The sequence below is a fragment of the Neopsephotus bourkii genome, unplaced genomic scaffold (genome assembly GCF_033783945.1).
Source record: "Neopsephotus bourkii isolate Nb327-2 ecotype Australia unplaced genomic scaffold, CSIRO-AGI_Nbou_v1 NB_1027, whole genome shotgun sequence".
NCBI lineage: Eukaryota > Metazoa > Chordata > Aves > Psittaciformes > Psittacidae > Neopsephotus > Neopsephotus bourkii.
Window position 1 is genome coordinate 771,026 of NW_026901516.1, and position 13,188 is coordinate 784,213.

Genomic DNA, 13,188 nt, shown 5'->3' on the forward strand with positions numbered 1-13,188 from the left:
TTAGTGATCTGCAGTAATTTTTTCTTTATTTGTTCATACGGCCAAATCACAGTATGAGCCTTTTAGTAATGGAAGCTTCTCTTTATTTTATAGAGCCTCTTTTGTCAGCCCCAGTTCCTCAATCCATGTTAACTGGAATTTTACAGCCTCAACCCATCCCAGCAGGGGAGACTGTAATAGTTCCTGAAAACCTGCTGAATAACTCGGGAGTCAGACCAGTGATTCTGATAGGTAAGTCTTACACTGGGGAATCAAATGCTGCATTTTGCACAAATATGTGCTCCCCTAGGAGAAAACGTTTTTTTGTTGCTTCTGGCATTCAGTGCAATAGAAAGTCAGTTTGTCAGGGATAGTTTAGGTGCTCAATATATGAAATTGGAAGTCAGGCAATCCCTGGAGAGCCTGATTTGCAAACAGGTCATGATTAGGTCAGATCTGTACAAAACCTCTGGCCAAATCGAAGTTTTGCACAAATGAGATTTTTATAAAATCCAAGGATAAAAATATTACCATGTGATGAAAACAGCTTTCCAGTGTAAACAACTTACAAAACAAGCAAATATTTCCTGCAACATTCATAGTCCAAGTACTGAAGTCCAGGGATTCTGCATGAGAACCAGAAAACTGATTCAGATTGACTAATCAGAAGCAAATCATGGTAACTCTGTCTTTTTTATAGTTCATACTTCTTGTAAGCAAGTGAGATAACAGATCAGGCTTTTAAAATCATGTACAAAGTACATTATTAACCCTTTGAAAGACATTGCTTTTACTTCAAAAGTACAACTCATAACGTGAATATCCTTTTTAACCTGAGCTATTTGGGCATGCTGTATAACAAAAGACTGGTCAGGTAGTACCGCCAAAATTTTGATGAGTAATTGTTTTTTTTGGGGGGGTTGACTCTAAATCTCTTCTCAGTTTAGCACAGTACAGATGCTTGTATAAAGAAGCTTCAGAGTTAACGGAACATGCCTGTCAATATAACCCATGGAATAATTTATTATTCCTGAAGAAATGGAGATGTTCTCCAAGTCCTCACTTGCACAGACAATCCTTACACACACACAACTTCCAGACAATTAACAGTGCCTTCTACTCTATATAAGTAAATCCATAAAGGATAGGGTTACGCTTCTGGTTTGTTTTGCTTAGTGTTGTTTTCTGGAAGCCTGTTCTAAAGCTCTAGCATGCTGCTCTAACAGTTTTCAGAGAAACACTTCTTTAATAAAGAAGAGAGTGCCTACAGTCATCAGCTTAAGTGCAAATTGAATGCAGCCCTTAGGCTCTTGGAGAGTTGCCAGTAAATCCTCATTTAGGCTAAATGTTGGTGGCCCCACAATACAGCATCCTATTAATAGTACAGAACCAGGTGGACCCAAATGGATGGGTTTGGCAAAATCTTGCTTCGTGTTTAAAACAAAAACATTCTCAAGGAAGAGTTAGCCTGTGCTCCTGTGCTTTACCTTCCAGAACAGCATGTTTAGTTGCTGATACTTATTTAACCTGTTTATGGAAACAAAATGGAAACATGGCAAAAAGATGAAATCAATCACAGCAATGCCACAGTGGCTGAATCAATGCTAATGTGACTTCTGCTGCTTTTATAATGTTAAGATCAATGTACTTTTGCTTCCATTGATTTTTCTTTTTTTTGTACACTATATTATGGAGAATCTGTATTTAAAGGTCAGGGTAAAACCTAAGTAGATAATATTCTCATCAGTATTTGGGTAACAATAATTATTATCTGGCTTGTATCCAGTTATTGTTAGCTTTTGCAAATCTATGTGATCACTCGTAAAATACAACAAAGGATCACTGTCCTATCTCATTTGTTTTGTAAGCAATTATAATACCAAGTACAGTCACTGATGCATTATATTTTGCAAGATAACATTAAGGAAGAGTGTGGAAATGTATACATTGTGCAAGACTTAGTGTAGTGGCATATTTTGTGAATTTCTGAGGGTTTTTTGTTTCCTTTATCAAAGGTTATGGCACTTTACCTTATTTCTATGGAAATGTCGGTGATATTGTTGTAAGTCCCTTGCTGGTGAATTGCTACAAGATTCCACAGCTGGAAAACAAGGATTTGGATCTCTTGGGTTTGACCAGCAGTCAGCTGCTAAGTGTGGAGAATATGATACTTTTAACTATTCAGTATCTTGTCCAACTAGGTAAGCAATTTATTGTCATCACTCGTTTTTATTTGTGACTGTCCTTTTTTCTCGCCACCCTCCTTATGTCAGTTCCAGAACCACTTTTCTGGCTACTTTTGTGACAAAAGAGGTAAGTGGCTCCATCTAGTGTGTGTGACTTTGCTACTTTGCTCCTCAGACTGGAGTGAATTTAAGGGCCGATGCTGCTTCTGCTCCCCATATGGGGATTGACCAGGTCACCTTTGTGAAATGGATTTGCAATGCAGATAACACATTTGCTTAGGGTATCAAACCATCCGTTATCACAGCTCTTTCTAAGGACACTCGGTCCATTTTATTCAGTTTTGTGACAAATGCTGGCAGATGTGTGATGTTGTCATTGTTTTGGTGACAGGCACCGTTTACATGAAAACCACATTTGTTACTCATACTAAGGCAAGTGATTCAGTGAATATCTCATTTGTGTAAGTGTTTTGGAAAAGGACTTTTTGCAAGTTTGAGAGCAAACCACATTTGGTCTCTCTTATTGCAGGCCCAGAAGTTTTCTCTACCTTAGAGTAAAAAGCAGCAGTGGTGACAGTAAGGTTTTAGAAGTTCACAAATAATGCAGGGTAGTGTGGGGAAACTTCTCACAGCAGTCTTAGTCTTAACTTCTGTATTTGAAAGGATGCTGCTTACCATAGAGGAATGTGAAACGTCTTCTGTGAGGAGCACAATGCTTTACCTGATTTCCACCAGGACACCTGTGGTACATAGTGATGTGAAATGTGCAAATGCTTCAAAAGAAGCACATCTGATGATAAACCTGTAACTTGGGGAGCAAATGTGCTCTGTGCAGGTTTCACCAATGGTTTCTTATGATTTGTTCTTCTCCCTTGACGCAGTACTGTAGCAGGCAGGAAAGAGACCGTCCTGTGTTGTAATACCCGGTGACCTGTTTGCTTTGTTTATCATTCTGTGCCTCAAGAGTCCATTGGATGCTATGTTAGAACTGACAGAGGGTTTCTTTATTTTTTACAGGCTAAATAGTTTTCTGTTGCCTTTCTCTCAGTGGGCTTAAGTTTGTTATTTTTGAGGTTTTCATCTTCATTGGAAAGTTTATAGAATCTGCATGTTAAAACTAGCTACTTCACGCAGTTCTGGACTGATAGAGCTTGCAAACTTCCTCCAGAGAAACATGTAACCAGCTGATGCAGTATTTCCAATTAAAAAACAAACTATTTATTGAAACTTACTGTGTCAGTGAACCACACTCGATGAGCAAATCCAACCTGAGATGGATGCATCAAGTCTTTGCTTGCTGTAAACTAAAGGAGGCTTCATGCAAAGTTGCTGCTGCTGACCTATGTCTAGTGAGCACTGTGCCTTCAGCCTAACGCAGTTCCCTTATGAGCAGGTGTTTAATTTGGCTTTTGTCCTTATCTTTGTAATGCTGAATAGTTTTGCAATTGGCCTTATGTGGAGATGGGCGCCAGCCCTCTCAGATGAAAGAGCCTGAGGAGGAGAAAAATTAAAACATTCTAAAAACATTCTGTGGAGCATGGGGATCAAAACGTTGCTGGTTTGAATATTTCTACAAACTGAAAACTCTTGGAACTGTGACAGTTGCACTGAACTGTAGCCTTTATCCCATTTTGTAAAATCAAAGCAAATTAAAGATGATTGGAGAGCAGCCAGCTTAAAGTTTTTGACAAGGAGACGAGACAAATACATGCATAATTGAAGAGTTCACTTGTGTCAGTGTCTTTTAGTCTTGAGAAAGTAGGGCTAAAAAGGGATCCTTTTTTCCAGAGTATATTGCGAAAGAGTGAGATAAAGGCAGAGATAAAAAAAAGCAGACAGAAGAATGCAATAGATACTGATTGATAGGAAACTTTTCTCTTATAAATTATCTGAGTGTAATTCTGTGTGCTCTGATACAGAACTCTTTCCATCTGTGTAATTATTCTCATTTTCTTGGATTCATGATGACGCCTGTAACCTCCCTCAATCAGCAAAACTTGCTTTGATTTCTTTTAGTGTGGAACATGTTTTCTTTATGGTTGATGTGCTGCAGATAAACTTTACTTCTGCAGAAGATTAATCTCTGTCAATAAATGTCTGTATTTTCTGGCTTGTGATCTTCAAAGACCTAGAATGTGTGATGCTTTCTTAGAAAGCAAAATAGATTTAAAAAAAAAAAGAGAGACCTATAAAGAGAGAATTATGTCCATGCTGCATTAAATGAGACTCTTCAGAACCTTTTGCTTTGCATCAAAAATTAAAACAGCCCAGCATTTACAAGTGTGTACTTGTCGTACCATCCTATGCTAATTGGATGGTGACATTCTCCGTATGTTGCTTTTCAGAAAGGCAAAATGACACAGGCGGTGGTTTTTACAGATTCTGTGCTATGGGTTGGTTACCCACTCCCTGCCCTGCTTCTCACACAATCTTTCTGTTTCCTTTTCTTCACTGCCCTTTTTGTCTTTGGCCCTGAAAGAAAACATAAAACCAAAACCAATATTTCACATATCTCTGGTATTTAGGCCTCCCCTTTTATTCATAGAAAAGAAAGCTGATGAAGCATGAAGCTGTCTCCTTTGGCACTGACATGAGATCTTGGCAATTTAAACTACGGTTACTTTTTACTCTATATTCATGAATTTTTATCTGTTCCTGAGTATCTTTGACAATGAGACAAATATTACTGAGTGAAATGTTAAATGAAGCTGAGTTGGAGACTGATGCTGAGATAATGTAGCTTCTATTTCTGTTTTCCAATCAAGTTCATGAGACAGTTTATGAAGTCTGGGGAATGTAGGTCTAAAATTGCATATACCTCTTTACATTAGAAGTTTGAAGATTTGCTAAGTTAATTGAATTTGACTAAAGGACAATAAGAGGTTAAACCTGTTTCTTTACAGCCACGCTTAGTTTATTGTTATGCATGGTAAGAAAAAGCAAAACGAAGGCCACTTAACAGGCTTCACCGTACTGCATGGCTGTGATTAGACTGTGAGGATAAGCATTTGGGTTTTCTGCTGTAAGAACATATGGAGGCAACAAAACAGGGAGATGGCAGGAGAAAGAACATAATATGAACAAGCAAGAATAAGCCATGTGGGTAGATATTCACTCAGTAGTGAGTGGGTTTTATAAATATAAAAAATATGGTAAAGGATCTTGTCAGATCAAGACAAACGTGATTATTCCTGGTTCAATAACATTTTGATATGAGATACTGTTATTCTCTTTGTTTGTTTCCAATGTAGGTCCTGACCAGATACCCCTGAGGGAAGAATTTGAGCAGATCATGTTGAAAGCTATGCAGGAGTTCAGTCTGAGAGAGCGATCCTTGCAAATGAGCGCACAGTGTGCCTCTGTGTCACCAGGTCAACTCCCTTGGCTTGCTAGGTTAATCGCCAGTGTGTCCCGGGACCTCGTGCAAGTGGTTGTAACCCAGAATTCACTGGCAGAGGGCATCTCGGAGACCTTGAGGTCTCTCAATGAAATGAAGCATCAGCAAAAGCTACCAGATTATGTAGTTGCTATTTGTACGTCAAAGATAAGAGGAAGTGAGTTTTGCGTAGTAGTCCTGGGTGAGTATGTTTGCAGTATGCTTCTAGTATCAATGCAACCCTGCTGAATTAATTTTCTTGAGTCATTATCCCAGCTTTTAAACCCCTTTTGTTCTTTTTACTTTCCTTTGTGTGTTGCACTGCAATGTCACGGTTTACTCCATCAAGACTTGGAGTAATGGTGTCCATGAGGAGCTAGAAAAATAGCTGTAGGTTAATCATTACTACTCCTTGAGAGGCCTGAGACTTTGTAAGGCTACCTTAAAAAATATCTGGAAGTAACCCAGTGACAAAGTAGTTGGTTTGTCTTTCTCTGGTTTGTGTAGCTGCACTATTTCACATGGCAATATTGGATTGACCACAGTCTTGTGCGGACTGCTGTAAAACAGAAGATGTTCTTTATCATTTTTACCATGGTGATTTTCAAGTTCTGTGTTGGTGACTGGCTGTGATGTTTGTGTGTGCATGAGTGTGACTGGATGAGAGTGGTCATCTTTCATTTGTAGTCAGATAAATCGGTAATGTCAAACTTTCTCATATTCACTCAGAATCCTCTATTCCATCTAAGGTACAAATACTTATTTGGCATGTCATATGTCACCCAAGTGTGCAAAACTATGGGCAACAGCTTGCAAAGGATGTGCTAAACTGATATAACTAATTCTTCCATCGCTAGCAAAATAAGCTTGAGACTGCTCTCCTAGCCTACTGGGTAAAGGCAGTGGAGATCCCTGACTGAAGATCAGCATGCCCCACACTTCTAGGGTGAAAAGGTGTTGCTAGTACACTGTATTAAAAATTCCTCGTGCATTTTTTCCCCTCTTCTCCAGGTCAATATCAATCTAGGGCGCTTGCAGAAAGCATGCTTACCACCAGTGAGTTTTTAAAAGAGATCAGTTATGAGCTCATCACAGGGAAAGTCAGTTTCCTGGCATCGCATTTCAAAAATACATCTTTAGGTGAGTGATCCTAAGAAATAGAAGCTCTAGCCAAGGCAATAATTTCTTAGGGCCAGGTGTGTCTCCTGTTCAGCAGCTGAAGTGCACTCTACCCTCTTCACCTTTTCTTCTCTTCATTCAGTGTGAGCAAAGGAGTGCTTGGCTCTTTCACCCATGCAATGCAAGTTACTCATCCCATGGCAGAATATTTTAAACACTGTTTATACTGCTGAATGTAACAACAGGGCATGCAGAAGTGCATGAGTCTCTTGTCTGTGCTTCTAGCACAGGTTTTGGAGGTTGTTTTATAGTGTGTGTTTCTTTGTAATCATCAGATGTCACCACTATCTGTAAAGGCACAGAGCTGAAATTATTCAGCTGTGGTTTGGGGTTTTTTGGAATTCATTCCACTGGCAAATCAATAAATAAAAGAGAAAAATATTCTCTTCCTTCTATTTCCAGTCCCCTGTCCCTTTGCAGATTTAGCATCAGCTGCTTGAGAACACGTGTGCACGTTTTACATCACTTGTCTGAAACAGCTTCCAGATAATTTGGTGTTGCTAATTCTTACCTAGGTGATGATTTGGACAAGCTGCTGGAGAAAATGCTACAGCAGCGAGGGGAAAGTGTCATTATTCCTTTCAATGGAGATGTTAGCGAGTGTGTGTCATCTCAGGAGGCAATTGCCATGGTTTCTACACAAGAACCAGGTACATTTTTTTATGTGTAAGATGTGAAATAAGTGAGTAGTTTGTTAAATGTCAAATTGCATGTGCCTCAAGAGGCAGGGCATAGCTGCAGACAGTGTGCCAACCTTCAAATATTAATACTGCCAGCTGAATGTGGCAATATAGCAGTCTCTCAGACAGAAAATCTCTGTTGTGACCTTCAGCAACTTTTCCCACCTGTTTTGTAATTTCTAAGCTAAAATGTATGCTCTTCTATTACGCATTAGACCGAGTAGAAATATTCTTTTGTAATGTCGTCAGTCTGGATTCATCTTGCCCTTATGCACCTAGAAAAGGAATGTAACCTTGTCATTATGGCAGAGGGGAGCTGTGCTCTTGTTCTGATCTCCCCACGTGTCCTCCTGTTTCTTACCTTTTGATATTCCTCACTTTCCACCTGTAAAATGGTAATAATATGTATTACAGACTTGGGGTTTGAGGCTTAAACTGTTAGGGAAAGTGTTTTAAGATTTTGGACGGAAAGTGCTAGGCAAGTGTAATGTATAACTTGCTTATTTGAGATGTGTCTTATTGAGCAAAATGTGATGAGATACTTAGGGACAAAAGATGAGTTAGGATTGCCTGTCTAAAAAATGCTAATCATAATTTTCCCATTTTGGAATTCTTTGATTATTCAAAGTTGTAACCATACTTTCCCTTTGGTAATGTAATGGTAAAAGGCACACTGAGCTGTTGTGAAGACTGAGGTTCTTCTAGGTCTAGTATCAAAGCAAATTCAAACTCCAGTAAAGACTTTTCGCTATGAAAGGTAGATATGCACTTGATTCACATTAGTTTGTTAAAATGAATCAGCTCAGTGGTAGATCTGAACAAAAGCAAGGCGGTTGAGAGTCTCCACATGGATTGGGAAATCCAGACAGGAAGTCTGCCTGGAACTTTGTTCTGGCACCCACAGAAAGACAACTCTCGAGCTTCCTCACGGGATTAATTTGAAGGGAGCACGATCTTTACATTCTGTTGGATTTTGTCGTTGTTGCTACTGTCTAATGATGTGCGGCAGTGCTTTATTTAAATCTTTGGGTTTTCTCAAACTACTGTTCTGAGCTCATTTTGTCTTTAAAATATGGCTGTGCAGTGGTTGAAGCTACTGAGAATCTGTCTAAATAAAAAAAAGTGGAGGGGTAAGTCTCCTATTTGAGAGGGACCTCTCTCCCATAGTAGCCTACTGAAATGAACACTGAGGCAGGTTGGAGCAGGAGATAAGAGCATGCACACAAACACATGTGTCTATATAAAATTTAGGGCTTTGCCCAAACACCTTCCAATTTTCATGTAAATTGCAGGATTTTATAAAGTGGTTTATTACTTAAAAAAGCAACAGTAGTTCTTATGTATTAAATTTGCAGAGTTTTGGATTTTTTTCTTTGTTCTTTTAAAAGAAATTTGCCCTAGGTAATTTTTTATGATAAGTGGTCCATTAATGAGAATTTACTTGGTAGCAGAAAAACTGACAGGAAAAAAAACCCCAAACCCAAACACGCAAAACCACAAAACCCCCCGCATCTGTAATGACATTACTGGGTTTATTTGGTAATCTGCATGTTGAAAATATACACGGGCTAGTGAAACATAGATTGTTGGACATTGAATTTACCTACTAAAAATACTGATGTATGGGAACAAGCATTTTCTTCGAGGAAACATGAATGCTTTGGTACTTGTCTATAGAGAGCAAAGCTCCTGTCCCCCAGTTTTCTGCAGCTAGTGCTGTATTGATGTTTATTAAGTACAAAGAAATCTGAGACTAACATTTTGTTAAGCGTCAAGAAACCTCCAAAGAAATAAATGCCTCCTCCCCCCTGCCCCAGATAACTGAGATTTACTGCATAGGTGTATTGCTCATCTTGCCTCACAGCATATGTAACTATCAGGCAGTATACAGACATCTGGCTACCTCAGTCATAACTTAAAGCAGTGCTCAGCACTTCAGAGCAGAGGTGATGTGCAATGAACTAACTAACCTGCTGTCCTGTTAGTCCTTTCGGCAGGATTATTAACGCAGGCTCAGTTTCATCAGATTAATAGGTGTGCTGGTGCTCATCCCATTGTGCCCTGGGCACAGCAGCCTCAGCTCCCACGGCTGGATCTCTCAGCAGTGCGATAGAGGAAAGCTCCTAAAGGAGACCTGCAGGTTTCAGAACATTAGAGCTCTGTGTGTGTAGATATGCTTTTTATATATGTACACATGCACATATTTTCTATGTGTATGTGTGTGTATACGTATATACACTAGATATAAGGATGAAGTTCTTTACTGTGAGGGTGGTGAGGCACTGGAACAGGTTGCTCAGGGAAGTTGTGGCTTCCCCATTCCTATCAGTGTTCAAGGCCAGGTTGGATGGGGCTTTGAGCAACCTGGTCTACTGGGAGGTGTCCCTGCCCATGGCACGGGAGTTGGAACTTGGTGATCTTTACTGTCCTTTCCAACCCAAACCATCCTGTGATTCTATGATTCTGTGTATACATGCATATTATGTATGTGTTGGTTCATTTAACAGAATGCATTTCACTATGTCTGCATTGAGGTTTCCCTGGGTTGCACTGTTAAATATCCTCAAAACACTTAGGGCAGTTAAAAGGGGCCATGCTGTACTTGAGGCCATCTGATATATTATCACCTTTTGATCAGAAAAAGAAAGTTGACATTTGTCATCTGGACGCAGCTGTACAGAGTGTAGAGATTTATTCTGATGTGTGATTTTTTATTCTGATAATAGAGGGTAGGCTGTTTGGAGGTTCATGTTTGTTGGGGGGGTGGGCAAATAAACATGTTTCTTGTGTTTTGTTTTCTTTTTTCAAACAAACGCACTCTAGATTTGGATGTTGATACCTTCCAAATTTACCAGCCACAGCTTACAGTTGCCAGAAAGCTCTTGTCCCAGGTTTGTGCTATAGCAGACAGTGGCAATCAGAGCCTGGACCTGGGCCACTTCAGCAAAGTAGACTTCATTGTTATAGTTCCCCGTTCAGAGGTCCTGGTGCAGCAGACCCTTCAGCGGATTCGACAATCAGGTAAAAGGGAGGGGAGGGCAAAAGAGACTGTTAAGTACGTGATGTTATTAAGTCATATCTGGTATGAATGAAGAAGTCAGTTCCTCCAATGTGTATTTTGCATGTCCAGTATTAGCTTCATTAGTTGGTATTACTGATAAATTCTAAATACCTTCCTTTCATAAACTGGGCCCAACCTGTACCATGTGTCAAAAGAAATTGCCATAGTCATGCCAGTCTGAGGAAGGTGTGTCCTGAAGAAGTATGCACCTGTCAAAACAGGGAAGGGATGAGCAAGTGTGACTGCTCAGATCTTTTATCCCCTGGAGCTGTTAGTGACATTTGTCTTAAGTCCGTATGTTTGTGCATGTGCTCTCGTATGAATTGGCACAGATGTACGTGCAGGAAGCTCTCTTATTGGGTAGATAAACGCCTGAGTAATATATGTACATTGGCACACAATAGTTGCCATACTAGTTCTCAAGGTGAGCTTTCTTGTCTGGGGTTCTGTGTCTGACCATGGCTAGTACCAAATGCTTCAGAAGGAACAAGAAAGCCTTAGTGTACAGGTTATGGAATATGTCCCCCTTGAGAGAGACCTCTGTTATTCACTCTGTTACTGACTGATATGTGCCCAGAAAAGCATAAGAATTTCTTCATGGAGAACATGACTGTCCAATAGAACAAAGGACTGTCTGTGTAAATGTTTGGTCTTTTTTTAGCTCCTGATATCTGGGGATAATGAAGTCCTCAGGATAATTGTGTATTTAGGACCATTTGTCTTTTTTTTCTATTAGCTGACCTTTTTTTTTTGTGTGCTTTCAGCTTTATCTAATAATACTTTCATTTGCATTTGAAAAACATTACTATGAGTGTCTGATATAATGTGTCTATGAGTAGTTTTGGGTAGCTGTTGGCTTTTTTTCTGTCTCTTTTTTTCTGCTCTGAACTAAACAGTGCCACACTTTTTGATTGTGCAGATATACCGTGATATTGCTAAATACTGTAATCCATCTCTCTATTTTTTTCTTCTGCTTTGTGCTATTTTATTAGTTAAATGAAAAGAATAAAATAGAATACATGAAGTACAGGTTGCTTTTTGTTTCTAACATAACTTTATGGGTGGTTTTTGTTCCATTCCATATTCCTTCAGTCATTGAATTTGCTTAATTTGCTGCTACACATTAAACCTGAGGTTTTCTGGTATCTGTTAACAGAGTTTCACATTTATTTTGCTTTATTTTATTTTTTTAAATGGATGGTTTTTACTTATTAAAACATATTTTTTAAAATCATCAAGACCCTGGCAAATGCATTGCTGACCCACAGAAATAGCTTGTTGCTGCTTCTTTAAATGGCATTCAGAGCCATACACATTATATCATGCCTACTTTATGAATATGATGGCAATCTATTATTGCAAAGACCACTAGAGTCCTCATATTGACACAAACATTGAGTCAGGGCATGAAAAAATGATATGATATTAGCAAGAGTCAACTTTATGTATGTTTATGCTTATTGAAAAGGAAAGGTCAGGATAACTTTTTCTGACTCAAGTAGGATTGATGTATTAGCTAAATGTGAGCAAGTTTGGCCTAGGATCATGGAGCATAGCCAACCAAGTGCTACTCTGGACATTTTCTGTGGAGGTCTGATTTTTCTTTCTTACTGTTTGGTAATGTGAGAAGTCTTTGAAAGGTCTTCAGGAACTTTCTGGAGGGAATCCAGAAGTGAAGAAGCACATTTCTGTCCCCACTGTGAGAGAAAATACATTTAGATAATAATCACTGTATCAGTGATTTGGCTAAGTCCTGATTATTGGCCAACAAGTGCCAACTTGCCGTTGACACCTCATCTTTGAATGCACTCAAAGGAAAAGATTTTTGTTGTATTCTTCTTCCTGACAGGTGTCCTTGTGGACTTGGGCCTAGAAGACAATGGAACGGCGTATCAGAGAGCGGAGAAATACGTGGTTCGGCTTGACAGTGAGATTCAAACAAAATTTGAAGTTTTCATGAAACGAGTGAAGCAGAATCCCTACACACTGTTTGTGCTGGTTCATGACAATGCTCACGTGGATTTAACAAGGTAGTTGATCGATCTACCAAAGGAAAACCATCCTCTCCCCATATCTTTCAATTAGGTTTTTCAAAAGACTTTACCACCTTAGACACCCAGTGCCTTTTCTGAGCCTAAGTAATTTTGTGCCTCAGAATCAGATGTCATGCTTTTTGCTTGCCCGTGGTATTTGTTAACTAATTCTGATTCAGATGAAGATAGGTAAGGCTAGTTTCAGATTACTGGATCCCTAACAAGTCTGTTTGTAGGGGTATGTGTTATGGTACTGAAGTCCAGGAAGAAGCCCAGGAATTTTGCAACTGTCTTTGTTCTTCTTGTCTTTTTTCCCTATTTCCCTCCTTTTTCTCTACTCAAACCCAAATCTCTCCCATGCTCACAAACCAGTCTTGTTTTAATTCATGTTTTTACCCTTGATGATAGTGTTGTTTGTAATATGAGAAGGCTTACACACATTTAACTCTTTGCATCATCTGAAATAGTCCTAGCTACTGCAAGAAAAGGATTTAAAAACCAGTTGTATTGAATTTGGCCAGTGTTAGGTCTAAACACAACAATACATATGCGCAGAAATACTGAATCGCAACTTTACTATGGAAGAAGAAAGAAGTAAAGCCAATTACTCTGCTCTTGTTCTATGAGTAAACTGAGGAGAATAATGTGATTTAAACATGGTATGTAGGGTTGTGGTATTCATTTGAACATCAGA

General features: G+C 39.1%; 1 protein-coding gene across 10 annotated transcripts in view; it reads left to right on the plus strand.

Annotated features, from left to right (window-relative positions):
* GREB1L (GREB1 like retinoic acid receptor coactivator) overlaps window positions 1–13,188 on the plus strand; it is a 140,153-nt gene that overhangs the window by 99,978 nt on the left and 26,987 nt on the right. For all 10 annotated transcript variants that reach the window (XM_061360465.1, XM_061360469.1, XM_061360468.1 and 7 more), the window contains 7 exons: window positions 94–231; window positions 1,995–2,180; window positions 5,417–5,743; window positions 6,553–6,681; window positions 7,236–7,370; window positions 10,224–10,421; window positions 12,311–12,491. In XM_061360465.1, coding sequence (XP_061216449.1) covers window positions 94–231; window positions 1,995–2,180; window positions 5,417–5,743; window positions 6,553–6,681; window positions 7,236–7,370; window positions 10,224–10,421; window positions 12,311–12,491 — 1,294 coding nt within the window. The remainder of the gene's footprint in view (window positions 1–93; window positions 232–1,994; window positions 2,181–5,416; window positions 5,744–6,552; window positions 6,682–7,235; window positions 7,371–10,223; window positions 10,422–12,310; window positions 12,492–13,188) is intronic.